The 21,808-nt window shown below is 33.0% G+C and overlaps 2 protein-coding genes across 9 annotated transcripts; both read left to right on the top strand.

Moving 5' to 3' along the window:
* Nucleotides 1-88: 88 nt before the first annotated feature.
* On the top strand, nt 89-6,344 carry LOC126920397 (microtubule-associated protein RP/EB family member 1). 4 transcript variants are annotated; one of them, XM_050730731.1, is made up of 7 exons: nt 89-571; nt 1,013-1,304; nt 2,799-3,030; nt 3,357-3,401; nt 3,947-4,035; nt 4,165-4,320; nt 4,417-6,344. In XM_050730731.1, exons 2-7 carry the CDS (start codon nt 1,038-1,040, stop codon nt 4,483-4,485), a joined length of 858 nt encoding a protein of 285 aa, XP_050586688.1. In that variant the 5' UTR covers nt 89-571; nt 1,013-1,037; the 3' UTR covers nt 4,486-6,344. The 4 variants fall into 4 exon arrangements, with proteins under 4 accessions (XP_050586688.1, XP_050586691.1, XP_050586692.1 ...); XM_050730732.1 differs by lacking the exon at nt 89-571 and adding an exon at nt 591-739; XM_050730734.1 differs by lacking the exons at nt 2,799-3,030; nt 3,357-3,401 and adding an exon at nt 1,701-1,965 and having other exon boundaries at nt 91-571.
* A 1,274-nt stretch (nt 6,345-7,618) lies between these two features.
* Nucleotides 7,619-21,808, top strand: LOC126920381 (paternally-expressed gene 3 protein-like). 5 transcript variants are annotated; one of them, XM_050730688.1, is made up of 11 exons: nt 7,619-7,931; nt 13,937-13,976; nt 14,063-14,228; nt 14,393-14,547; nt 14,813-14,899; nt 15,162-15,311; nt 15,668-15,853; nt 16,319-16,474; nt 18,453-18,522; nt 19,215-19,298; nt 19,509-21,808. In XM_050730688.1, exons 2-11 carry the CDS (start codon nt 13,950-13,952, stop codon nt 20,315-20,317), a joined length of 1,890 nt encoding a protein of 629 aa, XP_050586645.1. In that variant the 5' UTR covers nt 7,619-7,931; nt 13,937-13,949; the 3' UTR covers nt 20,318-21,808. The 5 variants fall into 5 exon arrangements, with proteins under 5 accessions (XP_050586645.1, XP_050586649.1, XP_050586646.1 ...); XM_050730689.1 differs by lacking the exon at nt 7,619-7,931 and adding an exon at nt 8,845-9,044; XM_050730690.1 differs by lacking the exon at nt 7,619-7,931 and adding an exon at nt 9,603-9,627.

Below are 21,808 nucleotides of genomic sequence, written 5' to 3'. Positions count from 1 at the left end.
AAGATAAAGATATCAATTCTGTATGATCGAGCGATAGCAAAATTCATGATAATTGCCCGCTCAACACTTTTGTCCAAGAAGACCGCTATGATTGGCGAGTTGCAAAGATTAGCTTCGCGATATGGCACACACCTTGTGAGTCAGGATTAAACGTTTTATCTACTCTCTGTTAACGGATATCGTGAATTCTTCGATTTTGAACGTATCTCGGAGCAACGAACTCGCCTGCCGGCGACTGAAATCTCTGGATCGCGGTTATATTCGTTTGTTAATTTCCATTGACACACGCATGAAATTTTTGTTGCTACGCGGTCGATTCGACGGAATAGCTGAATCGGATACGCGGTAAAAATAAATACGTACAGTAAAAAGCGCAAAAGAAGGATCACCGTGATAATCGTGCTTATTTTTCGGATGAAATTCAGTGCAGTACACGTGCATCATCCAATCGTTGCCGAAGAAACCGTTAGAAGTTTCAGTCGTGTGCGCGTTTGAACGATCTAGTATACATTTGTCATCTACGTGCGGAGAACCACTCCCGATTGGTGTTACGGTGTTTCCGCGATACTTGGTAAGTTATTATACCATTCCAGCATCTTAATGGTCGAAAAAAGGATAAAGATATTAAAATTTAATTACATTTCTATGCTTTGAATCGGTTGCTACTGTTACATCTTGCAAAAATATGCGTAGCACAAAGTCGTGGCATGTCGAAGAAAGAGCCCCGAATATGTCGACGGTCAGTGTTTCGAGCCAAAAAAGTGAATGGAATGTTATTCCTTTTAAGTCTGCTTCGAGATCAATCGTATAAATAATATCAGTGGTCGTTTTTTGATCGATTAATGAATTTGTTATATTAGATCACTGTGTTTGCCACTGGGCTTTAGAACTTGATTCTTTCTTTATGTATTATATATGTTTTGCATTGTATCAGTATAATGATAATGTACAGTTTTGCTAACTTACAATCTGTTTCATGTTTTCCCCTATCTGTTAAATCGTTATGTTTTAGTTACCGTTAAAAGAAGAGTACCAATATGGCTGTTAATGTTTATGCAACAAATGTGACAACTGAAAACCTAAGTCGACATGATATGTTGGCATGGGTAAATGACTGTCTGCAGTCATCGTTTACCAAGATCGAAGAGTTATGTACTGGAGCTGTTTATTGTCAATTCATGGATATGCTTTTCCCTGGAAGCGTCCCATTGAAGAGGGTCAAGTTCAAGACTAACCTTGAGCATGAATACATACAGAATTTCAAAATTTTGCAAGGTGGTTTCAAAAAGATGAATGTAGATAAGGTAAGTAATACAAACTTATATAAAGTTTATGCAATGAGAATCCTAGGTAAAAGATTTTTAATGTTTTTGAGAATTCTTTTAAGATTCAAAAGTTGAAATGTTTTAACATTTAGTATTCTGTGTGACATTAATTTTGATCAGGAAATGTGGGATTGACAATAATACTATCGAAACTAAAAGCATTATTTATAATTATAAGATTTTACTTGTTAGGAAACTTAGAAAATATAATAGTTTAATGTAGATAATGAAATAAGACACTAGTGTCAAGGTAAGCTGAAGTAATGAAACAAGATATTCTGACAATACATGGAATTATGTTGCTTCATTGAAAAGTGTTGTACAAAGTGCCAATAAACATAAAACTATAATTCAATTGTTATGAAAATGGTTCAGGTAATACCAGTGGACAAATTGGTAAAAGGCCGCTTTCAAGATAATTTTGAATTTCTACAATGGTTCAAGAAGTTCTTTGATGCAAATTATGATGGCCGTGATTACGATGCTTATGAAGCTCGTGGTTGTACACCATTGGGTTCTGGTGTTGATGGAACCCATAATTTGTCAAATCCTCAACTGGTACCTTTACCACCTCAATCAAAGCAGATGCAAATGCAACAAAAGCATACACAGCAACGTAACATTGCCCCTCGTCAACAGGGTACAGCAATATGGTGTCAATTTAATAATATTGCTTTTTGCATGTCATATATTTTTACCTATATTATTTAATAAATTGTCTAATTAAATGCTACATCAAATTTTATTATGATTATATGTAATTGCATTTATAAAGTATAGTTGAAGGCACCATTTGCTTTTGCAGTTTTAGTCACATGCAAGTGTACAGTTACATGGATTGAAATTATTTTATAGCACAATATCTTTTTATTATTTATCCATTTTATATGTAAGCAGATATCTATTTCTTCATTATATTTAGTTTTACAATAGTAAAATATTGCACATGCTTTAATTATGAGTAGCTTGTTATTCATGATCATCAACATATGAATAAAATTTCTAAGACAGTTATTTACTACACTAGTAGAATGGTATCATGACTGTTATTTTTAACAGTCTATAAATACACTCAAGTGGGGGGTAACAGATTGTCTTAGGAGAATAGAATAGACTGGACTTTCTTTAATCTTCATACTGTATCTAGGGAACACAATCTGTGTTGATGTATAACAAGTGATACACAATTTATAATTTGATTAAAATCTGTTAAATATAACATATAATTTTTAATTTGATATATAATTTAATATCAGGCCTTTATATTGATAAATTTACAGTTTAAAAATAAAGTTCTAATAATCCTTGTATTCCCCTTATTTATTTTATTATATTTTCTTATTTTAACTTTTTTATTTTGTGTTTTAGGTTTTCATATATTGAAATTATTAATATTGTCAAAACATTTTTCTTATGTTAATTTTTTTGTTAATTTATTATTTTGTTCCACATGCTTTTTGCAATCATTTGCAGATTGTTCCAATTGATAAACTGGTGAAAGGCAGGTTCCAAGACAACTTTGAATTTTTACAATGGTTCAAGAAATTTTTCGATGCAAACTACTCCAGAACAGAGCCATACGATGCACTTGCTATGAGAGGAGGAGAAGCCATGGGTAGTGGTGGAAATAATGCACCGCATGGCACTAATGCAAAACGCACCACACCACGTGATGTAAATTCAACTAAACCGGCTGCTCGTATTGGTACATTATTTCACAACTTTATTCTTTTATATCATTTGGAGTTGCGTTGTTAAAAATAACGCGAACATTTGCCAAAAATAATTTATTTTTAAGAATAATGAGAAAATTAACATATTGATTCCCTTCTAATTTACAATCAACATGGCCTGGTTTTGCTTAATTGAAAATAACAATTAAAAAATATATATAATTGCCAAAAGATACGATATATAGTCAAATATTTACTTAATTTTTTGTATACGAATATTTTCATAATTCAAATTGCAAACATGAAAAGACAATGGGCTTGTGTGTCCTAATAACATGAGAAAAATATTTCGCTTCAGGTGAGGATCCTTCGCCTCCTGTACCTACAGCTAACGTCAAGTCTAGTAATTATTTTTTTTTTGTCTTCAATATTTTTATGCTCGTTTCTTTTATTTCTTTAGGTTTTGGAGGGTTTAAAAAAGGGTATCTTACCCAACAAACTTGTTTTAGAATTCTGATGTTTCTTGGGAGTAGTTTAGGAAGTAATTTAAATTTAATAAAAAAGAAAAGGGAAGATTTATAATTTTGGTTGTCCATCCTTCATTTAACTGTTTAAGAAATTATGTAGATATTGCTTTATTTATTTGCTAATCGTAAATACTGTGAATAATCATCTTAATGCATGCTCTTTATCTTGTTCTATTGTACAGTTCACTGTATAGATTATGCTTCTATTATTTATATTTAGTATAGTTACACTGCTTGTTGTAAGGACATCCACACAGTATTATTTTAATATTAAAGTAGATTTGTTATTAAGTGTATATAATTCTCTTGTGATTCATAATATCTTTGTAAATACGATGAATGTCATGTTGCATCTGTAGAGATTATTATGTATAAAAACGACAAGTGACTTAAAAAATAATGTATCAATTTTCGCGTCTAGTTAACAAAGCTCCGGCTCATCGTCCGCAAGCGAAAACAGGCGTGGGAAATCGTGTCGAATCTGGAAAAGTTGAAGAACTTAGTGCCCAGGTATGCGGCAAACCACAAATATTACTTATAATTCAATATATTATATAATATTTAATATACTTCTATTATATATATATATTATATATCGTTATTTATAATCGTAATACTATTTATAATAATTTCTCGTAGTTGATGGAATTAAAAATGTCATTGGATGGGCTGGAGAAAGAAAGAGATTTCTACTTCGGGAAATTACGTGATATCGAAGTTATGTGCCAAGATTGTGACAACGGAGATCCTCCCCCAATAGTACAGAAAATCTTAGAAGTCCTTTATGCAACAGAGGTATACTTCATACTTCAATGACACATATACATATAACTGATACCATGTTATAAAATTACATTATGTTACGTTGTTGCTATTTCTTTGACTATGCAGGAAGGGTTTGCACCACCAGAAGAACTGGAAGGAGACGGTCTTGCGCCAGATGACGAAGAAGAATATTAACTTCACTTTGTTTTGTACAATCATTATAAAAAGTACGACAGCAAATTGTCCAAGTGCGTTTCAGTTTATTATCTATTTGTGAGCCAGTATCAGTACCCTTCGCATAATTGATAAGCTACTTTGTATAGCTATTTAAGCATTTCCGCCTTTTCATTTTCGTTACAAACGTTTTCACCGAGAGTTCATTAAAAGATTTGCACGTATAATTAGGGTAGGAAAGTACATTAAATAAATGCACTTGAATAACTTGTACTCTACGACAAGTAATTATTAAGGGTCAAAGAAAAGAAAAAACAGAATTAGCAGTTCATATATTGTCATAGTTCTTTATCGTAATAAAAATAACGGTAGAGCTTTGAACATCGATAAGTCTCAAAATAAAAGAATAAGAAAATAAGGGAAAAATATTTTTGGATGCAGATACTCGACGACTATCTGAATCCAGTTTGTTATACAGTAATTTTATGTTAACTATGTTCAATAACGTGTGAGTGTTTTTGTTTGTAAATGCACTACTATTTTTATCGATAAATAGGTGAAATCTCGTCGGTTTGTCCTTTTCGTACATTGTTGTAGTTCTTTGAAAACCGTATTTTATGAGCGCATAATCTATAGTGTAACTGTTTCAAACCTGTTTACCTTGTGCAATTGCGACACAATGCGTATGATACAATCGATTATTTGTTAACAATTGAAACCATTAATTTTTCACCGATCATAGATGTGAAATACGATATATGATATAATATGTCGAAACTGATTCTTGAAACGCATTAAATTGAATTCCCCAAATTTTATACACACCTTTCGTTTTTTCTTTTCTTTCTTTCTTATGTTTTTTTTTTAATTAATGGAAGATCATAGTTTATGCTATCATTGTATAATTTATAAACTCATAGACACGATTGCGATCTAAAATCTAAAAAGAAAAAAAAACAAAAGAAAACTGAACGAAACACGAATAACGCATGTTTCTTGAGAAATAGCATAATTATGACTAAAAACGACGATGATATTCACTTCTGTTTCCAGCTAATTGAATTTTGGAGATGCGAACGATCGTTCGATTTGGAAATTGGATTGAATGTCTGGTTTTACAGAAATATTTATTTCACGCGAGTAAGACGATCGTCTTCGCATCTCCACGATCCGTCTTTCAGAACGAGAATGGCCTTAAAAACCAGCGATAAACTTGAGATTACAGAGGAAATACTCGAATTATTAGAAAGCAAACGCAAAGTGTATCTCCGAGCAGTACGACATAATTGATAAACGAATTACGTTGCAAGCACGAGGAAACGCTTAGCTTCTGAGACAAAAAATAAAAAGATGAAACGCAAGTAAAAAAAAAAAAAAAAAAAAAAAGAAAAAAACAGGAATTAAAAAGAAAAGCTAATGAAGAAAATTTGTAAAATTATACGGTCAGAAAGGGATTGAATGAGAGGAAACGAATGAAAGGAAAAATCAAGCACGTAAGCGAAAACTATGCGAATAATTTGCTACGTGCCATGGTATGGCTGGATAATATGTATGTCTTTTGAAGTCATCAGGTTCAGAATCCATCATACAGAAACGACAAATTATGTATTCGACATATTTTACTTTTCTCTTAAGAATTAATCGAATATAAATCTTAAGACACGCGTCGATCATTGTTACTATCGTTTCTATTAGGGTAATAATGCTCGTGTTAATTAAGTGTAACGACTATAAAAACAAAAAGACGAAAGATATACGACGCACTTTAACTTGCGCTACGTTTATTGCTCTATGTGTGCGTATATAGCGAACCATTGCGAGAATGTGCTTCAAAATTTGAAATTTTAATGGTGAGGTAATAAACGTTTAATAGGATTCAACATTGCATGGTTTCCTTTTTTTTAATCTTTGAGTATGAGGATTGAAATTTTCAAATATTAAGATTTCATATTAGAGTAGAAAATATTTAAAAAATATTTCTTGATATTGACTTTTCGATTGTTTATCATTTATAATATAATATGTGTCATATATTGCTTTTTTAAAAATATTTGACATCACATATATTGAGAATTTATTTGGGTCAATTTGTGATGTTTCAAATTCTACATTGTCGTATTGTTGCTGTAGTATATATATATATATCATAGATCTAAGTGTTTTTAATTTATTGCAGTTAATCATGCTGCTTCATTTGTTAGTATTTCAATTTTTCTTCTGCTCTTATAAGTCTGATTTTAACAATAATATCTATACCATTAAAATTTTAGTGTATCAGGAGAAATGGGAGTATTTTATAAGGTAGATAACGAACTACGCGTAAAAGAATTACGAATTGCGAATTACGAACACGTCGATAAGTTTTTTGACATAACTTTTTATCTCTATGTTCGAAATGGTAATTTTTTTTTTAAATTCATCCATCGTGAAAAAATAAATTGATGTGTAATCTATATGTACAAATTTTAAAATGCCATATAATAAATGAGAATTGCAATTTTGCTAGCAAATTGCAGTTGCAACGACTGTTTCAATTGTGCTAATAAATAAAATGAAAAATATCTTTAATTATCATTTTCTCTGGATTATTCAGAATGATACGAAGAAGCTGTGTAGTCCGCAAGATTTTTTTAGAAAGACCTGCATCATATAATAAATTTATTCCATAATATCTCAGTTTGTAAATCATATTTCTCTGATTCATTTTTCATTTCACTTCTTTGTCATATGTTACGCAGAAAAATATCATTTAAAAAGAAGTAGGTACATGTTATTCAGTGAGTCACAGAAGTATTCGTACCCTCGCAATTATTAAATTCATATGATTAATATTATTCAACGATATATATAGACTAATGCCTATCAATGAGAATACGTATCTACTAATATAATTAAGGTTTTCATTAACGTATCACTTATTAAAAAATAGCAATTCCTTATAATATTTCAAGAGAGATTAAACGAATTCGATAATTATAAGACTACGAATACTTCTGTGACTCGCTGCACAACACCATCAAATCACAAACTCCCCTCAACAAAATCCATCAAACAATAATTCAACACAACAACAACAACAACAACAATAACAATTTTATTTCCATTCATGCATATTGCATCATAGTATCAAGAACGAAACGAAGTTGCCTCGTTTCTGCCGCTCAAGTCCACGGAGCAATGATCGAGAAGAAGCGATCCTCTGGCGTTGTCGAACGTGCGTGATCACGAAGAAACTACGGAGATACGGTAGCGGCCAAAGATTCGCCGAGCGACGATCCTCCATCACCAGTTGTTCCAGTGAATCGTTTGCATAGACTTCGATCGCGTGTGTCGCGTTTTACGTCGTGCTGACTGCGAAGACCGACCATAGGGAATCGCCTGGTGGCGCGGAAAGGCGAAGGAAGTTCCTGAAGAGGAACCCAGCCGGTATCCGGCGTTCGATCAACGCCATCTCTAACTATACTTAGGTGAGAATGGAACGAAGGAGAGCAACGAAACAAAAACGACGAACACGATGGCTTCTTCGTCTTGGTTTTTTAAGTTTCGTTTGTTTCTCTCACGATTGGTGAATTTCTCTCACGGTTGCTCGCGAAGGGAAGAGGAACAAGGTCACGTAACTCGATTTTTACGCGGTTCGCGGTTTTCGCGCCAGTCGCGAGTCGATCGCCTTTCGACCCGCGTTTGAGAGGTTGCCATGAACGTTTGATGATGTTTGATGTTCCATTAGATTGGCTTAGATCGAATAGGATATAGAGTTCGACGCGACTGATTAATTTGTTGGAAGGAGGAGGTATTTTGTCGTGCTCCGCCTGAAAGTAATTTTTGATTGTATCTCCGTTTTCCTTACCTTTTCTTTTTTACGTTTTTGGTTTCATCCGATTGGTTTATTCGAGCAGTTTATTCATTTCATCAGTTCGATTAGCTACCGAGTTTGTTTAGTTGGGCTTGTTGTTCGATACATCATGTATTTTATTTTGACGCATCGAAACGAACTAATTTGAACCGTTGCTTTATGAGTAAGATTGCGAGCTTCTTTCGGAATAATTCTTTTCAGTAGAATTTGCCAGAATTTGCTAGAAATGCACAGTGAACGAATTCGAGGGATTTCGATATCGATCTTCTTCGTTCTATAAGTTTCAACGTTACTCGCTGTAGATTTAATTATTAACATTTTTATCATTTATAAATATGCCATGATACTACTTTTTTTCTTTCTCCAATTTACATCGTTATATTGTTGTTTCCTCTTATACGTCAACCGTACCAACAAATCTTTTATTTCAGCCAAAAAGGGCTCCCTCTATGTTTATCGTCATTAACAACGAAACATATATTCTACGAGAATATTGAGCCTTGAATTATAATCAGAGTTTACGAAATTGAATCTCATTTTGAAAATGAAGCGGTAGATACTCGACTACGGAATACTTCGTGGTACGATTCAAATTCAAAAAGTTTGGATAGATTTGGTAACCGTTCGATTTATTTTGCCCTCGACGACCTAAACAACAGAAAAACGAGCTTCTTCTAAGGTTCTTTTGTAGTAGTTGGTCGTGAGCAACGTGTATCGACGTGTCTAGGTGAGTCTCGTCAACATTCTTTGCGTGGAATATGTCCGATTTTAGTGTATCTATTTAATTAATCTTTAAAGTATATTTAAAAATAGACAAAATTAATGATAATGTCAAACCTGATTTTATGACACATGCAAGTAGCATAAATATAGGTATCGTTGTAAGTCTTGGAACGTGTTTAAATGCATATAAATGCATTTGCATTTTTAAACAATTGTTTGAACATTATTTATTGGTTGCTTGCAGAAATAACGGTGATAAATTTTGAAACATTCACACTGTCAGAAGAATGGAATTTATCTGGAATCGAATTATGTTTATATTTATGTATATGTTTACATGACCTTGATTGCTTCTAATTACACTATTATAATTAGCAACTGATTGGCATACGTTGCATTTTATTTTATCTTATTAAATTCTTACAAAATAAACGACCAAGCAATCAAAAATAGAAACCTATCGCATCAGGAATAGATGAAAATATTTAGTTTCATTTAAGATAATGTTAACGTTAAAATTATTTGTGATACCTATAACACTAAAATTTAAAATGAAATAATTTTTACCGAGAAATAACATCCTTCTTGTAAGTAAAAATTTGTTGTTAATAAACACAGGTTTTTTGGCACATAATAATTATCATATAATTCGTATTATTATTTACTAAATTATTTATAATATTATCTATTTACTAAAAGGACTATATTTATTACTAAAAATTATAATTTGCCAGAAAGTCCGTGTTTCTTAGTAAAAGCTTTTTTTCGCAGGAGAAAACATATTATTTATCGACAAAGATTATTATTTCGTTTTTCATTTTAGTATTGTAACCGTAAATATTTTTGGTGCTTTAACATTGTTTTATCATTAATCATTTGGCAGAAAGACTCTATTAATAAAGATTTTTATTTCGAAGGAAGATACTATTTCGTAATATTTATTGTTATTAATATTATATCGATAGATAACTTTATTTTCTAGCCTTTTTGTTCTAAAAAGGGAGTTGGCTCGTGGTTGTGTCTACAAAATCAATATACATATACATAAATACAATATTTTAATATATAATGTATAATATTTTATATATTATCTATTGAATAATAAAAATTATCCAATAACAATAAATCCAAGCTCGATATCGTATTTTTTCTCCGAAGCAGCTCGCCTTTTTCTGCTTTTTTTATCAGTAATATAAAAAGTAATTACGTACATTTGCCAACGTATACTCGTTACGTGTATCGTATACTATATTTTTCACGACGTTTCTGTTCATTTTTATTTCACGTTTGCGCGTTTCGTTATGGGAGTTTCAGCGTTCAATGATGGATAACGACGGGTCATGCCTTCTCGATAGCAAAATTATCGTTACTTTCCTTTATTGTTTATTTGCTGCTGTTACGGCCTCGACAAGAAAAATTTCGCGCGACCGTCCGTGATAATGTATCGATTTCATGAAATTCGAACAGAAAGCGAATCACCTTGAATGGTGGTTAAAAGACGGATGCGAATTTCCTTGGAAACTTTGAATTCGAACGACGATCATATTACGTTGACTTGTGAAGAACTAACATTAACGCAACATTTTATTTGCAATTTTTCCAATCAATTTACTTACACCGTTGAATTTCGTTTTTTAAACGTTGTATTTACGAAAGACAACGCGAAAGATTCGATTAATTGATTTTTGATTTATTAATTATTTTTGGCAATTTTGTTAAATCAATTTACATCATTGAACTCTATATTTTAACATTGTAAAATTATACAAGCTGAATCTTTAATAGGCACAAAGTTTGAAAAATCCAAGTGTTTACGATGGTACGGTATCATTTTGGAAACACGAACGTTTCTTCGATGTGTCTCGATTTATTATCCTAATACTTTGTTTTTCGTACCTCGGCAAGACGATCCGTAAATTATCTTTATTTCCAGCTATCGATTAGTCCTTAACCAGTTAACGTTATGTGCTTTGTAGCACCTATAACATTATGAGATTTTGTACCTGCATCCCGTTAAATCTAGTCCCCAAGTTACTTCGAAGCTTATCTTATTTACATGTCACTGTACTATAGTGTTTTATCGATGTCTGTTTTGCGTTTTACCATTGTATTTTAACGATTATTAACATCTAGCTTTCAATTTAATCCCTCGAGATTTACGCTCGTCCCAAAACTGTATTCCACTGTAAAAATCAGCAGAAAAATTCGTTGCATAAATAAAAGTCACATAAATACCTGTTCTATAATTGAAAAACAAAAATTAGCAAAAGATTCTCTTTTTATTTGATACCGGCGATCGTCGCGTTTTTCATCAAGGACATTCGACAGTCATGGGTGTTTCTGCGCTCACTAAGCGATAGGACGGGGTCATGCCTTGCTGATAGCGAATTATCACCGTTGCATTTCTTATTGTTTATTTATTACCGTTTCATTACGGTTTGATGGAAGAGAGTTTTATTCACGTGAACCCACCAACCAACTGTACAAACCCTTCTCGCTAGGAACAAAGTGGAAAATGTTATTAGGTTCGTGTCATAGGCGAACGTGTTTCTATCACGGAAGCTTTACTCAGCGAGAGTAATGGCTCTATTATTGCTCCGCAATGCTGGCACAACGCAGTCAACGTCTATCGCCCGAACAACTGCACGTTAACATTATGCTAATGTTTTTAGTGCCACTTTGTTCGTTAAGTGTCGATTATTCGATGATAAATTCACACGAATATTACGCTTCTTTTATATTTCCAAGTTGTTTTGTTTACGACTGTAAGTGTCGATAGTATGACGATAATTTTGTAGGAATTGTGCTTAATTTATGTTGCCTTAATTTAAATGTCGGCATTATAAATATTTATATGGGATACGTGTGTTGTTGGTTTAAAAAATCGAGATTTTTATATTCTTCGTCATAGTTCTTAGGTTATTGGTTAAATCATTACCGTGTATATATATTGCTTTACAAATTTTACACCTGTCGGTTACCGAGGCAATGAATTTTCTCGCTTCTAAGAGTTTGTTGCTGTGTGTAAACTATAGTAAACGAATAAAATAAAGATGCGATAAATCGTATAAGTATAAGATGTCAAACTTGTAAATATGATATATGAACGACATTATATCTCTTGTTAAACGTTATTTCTCTGATTTCTAAAAGAAAAGATATCGTACGAAAATATGTCTCTCGAACGTCACGAATCTAATATAATGAATAATAAAAAATATAAGATACCGACTTCGGTATAAAATTTTCAATCGTTTCGTAGCAGATAGAATATAAAGCTAGTGGGTGGCAACATTTCTGGAAGATTTTGCGTTGTGAATGAACGTTCTATACGATAACCTCGAGATTTTGCGTTATCCTTCGAAGTATTCGCCGTTTATTTCGCTAATTTCCTGCCAACGGAGCAATCGACGCGATGTCGTATAATTATTGCGGTTGCTTTACGATTTTATGCCAATTTACGTAGAATAATCTGAACAAATTACGTGGGTACTATTTATACCGGCTTTATAAAAAAAAACTTGGATTACGAATAATATTGTTATCACGTGTTCCCCACTATACGAACTTTCTGATTATTCACCGCCAAAAATGATCATTCATTATTGGATGATCTTTTAGAATGAGTCAAATATCAAATATCAGGCGAGAAAAAAAAATATCGTGGATTTGTTTGATTAAGTAATGTTTTCGCAAATCGTTTGCCGTTCTTTCGTTAATATAAGTATGTCGTCAATGGAAGCAAATGTTTAATTAAAGTATGGCTTGTTAAACGTTTGTAGTTGGCTGAAGTTGTTTGAATAACATGTGAGACGAGAATACTTAAGTAAATGTAATGTCTATCATAATACAAAACGGAAGATATCTCGTAACAATTTTTATTTGTTATTTCGTTAATCGTAAAGTTATTATTTCCACATTAACTGTGCTTCGATATTGACATTTATTTTTCATATTTGTTGTAAGGGAGCGATTCTAATTTAAATGTTAAGAAAACTGTGTTTTTTAAGCTGCTCAATTTCCAGATTAAATATGTATTTTTTTATTTTCTTTGATACGTCGGGAATAATGATTGCTACAAGATAGCTAAATCTTCGATCTTACGTAAAACTTTGTAGATTCGTTATCTAGGTTTGTCTTATTAATTGAAATCAGCAATTACTATTATATCTAATGAATTAGTCAATCGAATAAAATTATCTAAAACCAATGAAATAAGTTGGTAAAAGATTGGAAAATTTATATCTGGATAACTTTGGTAAAAGATTGGAAAATTTATATCTGGATAACTTTTTTTTATCGCTAACATCACTTAATAGCATGTTTAATCGTTGGCTAAGTGTTAAGATATATAAGTAACGAGGGAACAGCGGGATGCTGAATAGGAATGGCGCAGCGCCTCGATTTTTCTTCTCTTGAGAATTAAAAGTTAATACATAAAAATGTTATCTAACGATAAATGTTATAATTATCGATGCATAGTAATACTTGAATTGACGTATGAACTTCTAGTCTGTTACATAAATTTATAAATAACGTCATTTCCATCGCAATAAAACAATTCAAATAATCATTTTTAAATATAAAATAAACTAAACTCTCTATCCTTATATTCGTAATAATTTATATCAAAATTATATCATTTAAGACTTCAACATTTCACATCATTCGCGAAGATTTACATAAAAGATATCTAATTTCAATTTATGCTACCGTTAACGCGTGTTCTGTATCTAAAATTATTTCTTAATAAGAAAATTCGAATTAATCGATAAATATTTAATTAACTTCTATTCTATTATCGTATATGTATTATATTATTCGAACATACATTATAAATACGTGTACTATAGTTTGTTTAGTAATTGATTATCTAGAATTTGCCATCATTTTTAGATCAAATTTAATCATGGAGAATGAAGTAACTACGACTTCTGTGAGTATTGAAAGTCGATGTAAAAAGTGATTAAGTAAATTAAACAGGATAATAAAGAAACTAACTTTTTTCGAAATCTTCTTCAGGACATAACCAGGACGCCAAAAAGTATGAAAAGATGGATAGCATCGATGTTTATCACCACTTCACAGACTGTCGTAGGGCAGACATTGTTCAGATTACTCGACTCGTTTCTCTGGGTCATCGAGAAGTCTGCACAATGGAGTTTACCAGCTCAGGAAATCGAAGCTGGTATGTTTGAATTATTTTACGAACTATTTCAATCTACTTTACTATTATAACCAAAGATATTAAAAATTTATTTCTTTATGCGTTACCATAACTTCAAGAGATTCGACAATTTATATCGACAATATTGGACGGACTAATTTATATTGTTTCGTATTATAAAACAGAGGACGATGGTAAAGTATTCGGGAAGTTGAAACTTACCAGACCCCTACCGTGGTTCCTATTCCTGCCAGGATTAGCGATACTTCGAATCATCAGATGTATAATTAACGTTGGTGCTTATATTTTCGGCTATCCACAAATCCAACCGAGTGGAATGGTATGTAATGATATAATTCCGAAAGAATTTTTAGTCAAATTTATAATTGCTTTAGCGACGTTATTATTTGTCGTTTAAAGGTTCATAAATACACAGAATGCACGTAATGTACGAAAATATGTAGAACATCGAACGTAGAGTATTAATTATAATATTTAATGGATGACAGGAATTTGTCGAGGTTTCAATTTTTTAGTTACGATCAAAAATATCCGAAAGCGTAAAATGTAACTTCTTAATAGATGTACGAAATATTTGTTTACAGGTAAAATCCATGCAAAGGAGCCGCAGACGATTAAGAGCGCTGAACTTGAAGATAGCGAAATCATTGCGGCGTAGTCCGATTAGCAAGGTAAATCGACGTACTGTCAAGCTCGTTACACGTTTTCTCGTATAGGTACTTATCTGTTTGAATATCGATTTTCCTATGTTTGTAGTATAAATAGAAACGTTTATGCGTGTATTCTAAAAGCTTGTAGGAAGTTTGTTTATGTTATGGAATGATTTATCAATAGTAATGGACTTTAATTACTGTAGGAGTAGACATCAAACTCGGTTAGTTTTTAGACACATAATTAAAATTAGTACGATAATAGTCTCGGTGATGGATGTAGGACAAGAGATTGACGATGATCGAGGCCAAGAAGGCCCTAATCAGATCCATTAGATTGACTTTGTCGACTTTGTCTTGCTTGGATACGTCTAAATCATCGCCTTCGCCACCACCAACGAAAATTCGCATAAGTCATACGGATCTTGAACCGGTAAGTAGGATTTATTCCTCGAATAAGTTGTTCGTGGACTTGAGCAAATTTTATTTAAAATAAGTATAACAAAATAATTTGAGATAATATCACGAAGACTTTGTGGTTCATGTAGCATTTGTCATCCAATTATTACTCCAATTCGTGTTCGTAATTATTTCGTGAGCATTGTCATCGATGTCTATAGTTATTATATGATTTTATTTTCCTTTATTTTCAGTTATGTCTCGTACAATTATACGATTGGATACCTATGTAATTGTATACTTGATATAAAATATTAATTATTTTTAAGTGATACATTCCCAATGCCACTTATATTTATCATTATTTATAAATGTACGAAATGATCGCAGGTGGCAACGCCGGACGAAAAATCAACCACAGAATCTGTCGACAGTCCGATACACCATGAAGCGAAGCGCAAATTTTCTCAGCTCATTTCGGACGAAGAAAATAGCGACGAGTCGGATAACGAAAGGCTGCATTTGAAACTTGAAAGATTGGCCTTGGAAGATAGCGCAGACGATTTAGATTTTAACGTGAGTATTCCATCTGTGTAATTAAAAATCATGCACACTGACCGTCACGAATGAACTTTTCATGGTTACATATATCCTTTTAAGTTTAATACCTTGTCCAACGTAGTCAAGTTTGACGAGGTCGAGTCCAGGAAAAGAATATTTCACAAGTCAAGTGTAATATAATAAGTTTATACCTTTGTACTAGTAAAGCGATTGCTAATGACGTAAACTGTGAATTTTTATGCAAATTCACATCTTTGGGAATATATTTAAAAACGTAGAAAATTGTCTTACCTGCTGCTGTTTCTTTAATTTTTAAGTTTATGAAAAATATGACCTGACATTTTTAAAAATTGATACGGTCCAGTGTTGACATTTATTTCGAGTTTGATGATTTAGACGTATCCCAACAAGATTAATATATGTTCGCGATTACTTTAATTTACAATTTCTTGTAGGAAAATTTGTGGTTTGGTTTTTTAGCTTGCCACGTGTAGCACAGGGATCAACACAGCATCCAGCTCGGTGAGCAGCGACGAAGCGGACAAAGATGTGTCTATAACGGAGGTGAGGGACATTCAGAGGGAAGCTAACGAATACATCCAAAAAATGTCTTCGTTAACAGCTACGGAAACAGTGGTAAAATCAATATATATAGTAATCTTGTGGTCGTTCTGTATTTTGTGTTTAATGTGGATGTGAAACAATTCGTAGTAGAATATTTAGGAATTCATCGTATCGCTTCAAGATACAGTCTGTTGTATGTAGTAATCTGATAATAATTATAGACAATAATCAATGTGTCGTCGTATTTTATAAATAATTGAAATAAAGTCGCAGTAGAGTGAAGTTGCGAATTACCGCCATCGCAAGAATCTTGAGAATTATCGCCAGCGCAAAAATCTTGCGAATTACCGTCAGCGTCAAAATTTCGCGAATTACCATCAGCACCAGAATCTTGCGAATTACCGCTAGTGCCAGAATCATGCGAATTGCCACCATCTCAAATACCTTGCAAATTAACGCCTGCATCAAAAACTTGTACATCAGAGGAAGGTCGTACTCTGGACGCAAAAGAATTCCCAATTGAGCAAGAAAAGAAGGATTGCATACCTAAAAATCTTGAACATCACCGAGATACCAACTAAATCTTCTCGACTCAAAAACTCAACCTGAATAGAGATGCTGTCCTCTCCAACGTTCCCCTAGATAGGAATCGAATAAAGAAGGAAAGGCGAAAACAGAATCTGCTGACCATATTAGGGCGATCATAGATCACAATTGAAATTTTACGAAAATCGATTCTCTTTTTGTTTTATGTTCCTAGTTTTTAGCCATCACTCGTTATCGATAAAATGGACAAAATCGAATTGCGTGCGACCGTCGCCTAAATTAAAAAGTCGAGATATATTTATTTTGAGCGCCACTAACGTTAATATTCTTACCTGCTGCTGTTTCTTTAATTTTTAAGCTTATGAAAAATGTGACCTGATATTTTTAAAAATTGATACGGTCCAGTGTTGACATTTATTTCGAGTTTGATGATTTAGACGTATCCCAACAAGATTAATATATGTTCGTGATTACTTTAATTTACAATTTCTTGTAGGAAAATTTGTGGTTTGGTTTTTTAGCTTGCCACGTGTAGCACAGGGATCAACACAGCATCCAGCTCGGTGAGCAGCGACGAAGCGGACAAAGATGTGTCTATAACGGAGGTGAGGGACATTCAGAGGGAAGCTAACAAATGCCTCCAAAAAATATCTTCGTTAACAGCTACGGAAACAGTGATAAAATCAATATATATAGTAATCTTGTGGTCGTTCTGTATTTTGTGTTTAATGTGGATGTGAAACAATTCGTAGTAGAATATTTAGGAATTCATCGTATCGCTTCAAGATACAGTCTGTTGTATGTAGTAATCTGATAATAATTATAGACAATAATCAATGTGTCGTCGTATTTCATAAATAATTGAAATAAAGTCGCAGTAGAGTGAAATATACCTGATTAAATAAAATTTCAAATAATTCGATTAAAATACGTATTTGAAGAAGATTTGAATAATTCTACTAAAATACCTAGGTAGAAATATACGAATAATTCGATGAAAATATCTATTTAAAAAATGTTCGAATCGTCTGAATATCGAGTCCTTAAGGAGACGATAAATTTTGTTTTCTCTATACCTATCAGTAATTGAACGATTTCAAATAAAGATAGAAAGAAATGAGAGGAAACTATGGCACGCGATACAAATTTTCGCGGGATTCTTTCGGTAAATATACAGGGGAAACGATTAAAAGTGAATGGAAAAGCTCGTAAACTCGCGTTAACACGTTGACTGCCGATGACACCACGTTAGAGAGTTATGACTTGATTGTTGACAGATAGATTTATGTAGTGTTTCAACCAAAAGAATATTGATTTTTTCTTTCTATCAGTAAAATATTAATTTTGTTTAAACGACGGTATATTAATATTTTATTTCTTATGAAAAAAAGAAAAATAGGACTTCCCTCTATTTTCTATGTATATTACTTTATAAATATTTTATCAGCGTCCTTTTTGTATTTTATGTAATCTATCACTTTACACAGTATATTTCCATTCAAAGTTGCAGACACTGAGTTTGGAGAAATTGGAGGATAACCCGGATGGCGAGAAATACGGCGTGGACAGTTCGGGTGAGTCCGTGTATTCGTCGGCAAAGGAATTCGACGAGGACTGCGACACCGTCTTTTACACGCCCATCGGCTGTCCGAGTAGTTCACCGAAACAATCACTATCCATCGAGCCGATTATTCCGGTGAACCACTCTTCCAGCCGATGCTACGAGGCAGGGAATTTCCAATCTGACTAATTCAACCAATGATCATTGATTAGAATAAAGATGGTTTCATAGAAACAATGTTAAATGTGAAGTGTCTCGTGAACCATTTTTCGACAGCCTTATCCTATAGGAAACAATTTTATAGGAAACGTACATAGTGTTTTCGGATTTTTTGGTCAGATTTTTTATTCGTGCGTTTTATCAATTATTTTATCTTTACATTTTATATGAAATTTTAGAAAAGAATCGATCTTTGAAATTCGATCGAAAAATCCTAAAACATCGTATATACAGAATATATGCAAAGAACGTATATTCTATATGTGTATTCGTAGTTTATCAATTCACAAGTAGTTCCAGCTTATATTAAGTAGCTTCTCCTAAGAGTATTTCTCTGTTCGTATTTAAAGAAGAAATTCCAAGAAATTCCACTTAACAAGTTAAGTGCCATTTGCTTTGTCATTTTGAGTCTCATTGAAATATGTCGACAATTATTTGATGGATAATTTCAATGAAAAATTTATCAAACAATTTTTGTTTTTTTAGAATCCGAATACCAAAAGCCGACCTGTGGGTCTAAAGAGTTTATCGATCATGAAATATCGTCTACGTTGAAGCAATTATCAATAGGTACGTATTTAATTTTGTTCAATATCTTCGTGATTTAAGTATTTTAAAAGTGAAACAAATTTCCATTAACATTCCATTCCTTCAATTTCATTCATAAAAATATAAATTTGCATACACATCCATAGTTTAAAGAGTAATTATTACTGTTGATATTTATCAACTACTTCATATCAATAATGCTAACCAATATCGAAACTATAATTCTTTCAGACGAGACCCCGTTACTGGGAGAAACCAATCAAGTCGAAAGCCAAAAAGAGCCAGCAACTTGCGAATTACCGCCAGCGCAAGAATCTTGCAAATTACCGCCATCGCAAGAATCTTGCGAATTACCGCCATCGCAAGAATCTTGCGAATTACCGCCACCACAAGAATCTTGCGAATTACCGCCATCGCAAGAATCTTGCGAATTGCCACCAGCGCAACAATCTTGCGAATTACCGCCATCGCAAGAATCTTGCGAATTACCGCCAGCGCAACAATCTTGCGAATTACCGCCATCGCAAGAATCTTGCGAATTACCGCCAGCGCAACAATCTTGCGAATTACCGTTAGCGTCAAAATTTCGCGAATTACCATCAGTCCTAAAATTTTGCGAATTACCACCAGCGTCAGAATGTCGCGAATTACTACCAGCGCCGGGATCTCACACATTACCACCAGCGCAAGAATCTTGCGAATTGCCCTCAACGGCAGACACGTGCGAATCACTGCCAGAATGTTGCGAATTACTGCCAATGCCAAAATCTTGCGAATTGTCACCAATCCCACAATCTTACGAATTACCGCCAACTCCAGAATCTTGCGAATTACCATCAGCACCAGAATCTTGCGAATTACCGCTATTGCCAGAATCATGCGAATTGCCACCATCTCAGATACCTTGCAAATTAACGTCTGCATCAAAAACTTGTACATCAGAGGAAGGTCGTACTCTGGACGCAAAAGAATTCCCAATTGAGCAAGAAAAGAAGGATTGCATACCTAAAAATCTTGAACATCACCGAGATACCAACTAAATCTTCTCGATTCAAAAACTCAATCTGAATAGAGATGCTGTCCTATTCAACGTTCCCCTAGATAGGAATCGTATAAAGAAGGAAAGGCGAAAACCGAATCTGCTGACCATATTAGGACGATCATAGATCACAATTGGAATTTTACGAAAATCGATTCTCTTTTTGTTTTATGTTCCTAGTTTTTAGCGATCACTCGTTATCGATAAAATGGACAAAATCGAATTGCGTGCGACCGTCGCCTAAATTAAAAAGTCGAGATATATTTATTTTGAGCGCCACTAACGTTAATATTCTAAATTTCAACGATATTGATTTCTAAATTTAATAATTTCAAGCTACTAATTAAGACTACGTAACTATTTGAAACACCACTGATGCTTGGTATTCTAAGTTTCAGTGCTTCTCGTTAAAGTTAATAATTCAGTGTAAATATACGCTTCTTACTTCGTTCGATCCATTTTGAGCTAAATGACTTTGTAAATTTGTGTTGGACGTTTTTCTGACATTCGAGATTCTGATATTCGGGAAAATACTATATCGAGAAAGAGCGGTCTGATCGTTACGAAAGCTTCGTTCGAGACGGCAATGTATCGCTAGCACGACCAATGATAAAAAAAATTCTGACAGATAATAGAAGATAATGGTTAAGCGATTCACAGGGCAGATGGGATTCTAGCCACTTGTGCAATATTCGGTAAAAAATGTCTGATCTATTCGGCATGGTATAAACTTGCACGACGTTTTCTCGTGTTGCTCAAAGTACAAAATGGGACACGTTATCGTGTTCAGCCTCCCGCTTCAGAGATAATTCGTGTAGCCATTTATCGTGGTTGCAATTTTTCATGCGCGGTCAGTCTTTAGAAATAACATCGCGAGGAGAAGTTGGATCTACTCTTGTAAAATTTACGATCAATATTAATTAATAGAGAACTAAATTAAGAGATAGTAATTATATAGCAGAATGTTCTTGAAACTTCGAAGATTATTCCTGAAAAGAAGGCCACGAGTACTGATAATTATTTTAAAAAGTAAATTAACAAAAATCGAATACCGTCCTATTGGTGAAAATTAAATTAACACGTAGTAATTAGAATATAAAATGTAATTAGAGTGCATCGAATATATCGATGCACTTGAAGTTTCAAAAATCAGATTCCCATCGTTGAAGCTTCAAGGTGATCATTCTGTTTTTTAGTTTCCACTTAATTTCAAAAATTAAAATAAAGACACTATATATTAAAGAAGACTGAATATGATTACTTAGAAAAGCTTGATCTCTCGGAGCTGGAATAACATTTTACATCACGTTTACGATATATTTTACGAGCGATTAAAAACCCCGATATGAATTTCCCTAAATAATCATATTAAATTAATCTAAAAAGTGCACACGAATGTGAATTTATTTAAAATGTTTTTATATTACTTTTGCAAAATGAAATTTCTATTTTTGAACATAGTGTCATTTCTTAATAAAGGAAGCCACATATA

Source organism: Bombus affinis, chromosome 9 (assembly GCF_024516045.1).
Source record: "Bombus affinis isolate iyBomAffi1 chromosome 9, iyBomAffi1.2, whole genome shotgun sequence".
In the NCBI taxonomy this organism is placed as follows: domain Eukaryota; kingdom Metazoa; phylum Arthropoda; class Insecta; order Hymenoptera; family Apidae; genus Bombus; species Bombus affinis.
The sequence above is the reverse complement of the archived record's forward strand: the minus strand, read 5'-3'. Positions and strand labels throughout refer to the sequence as shown.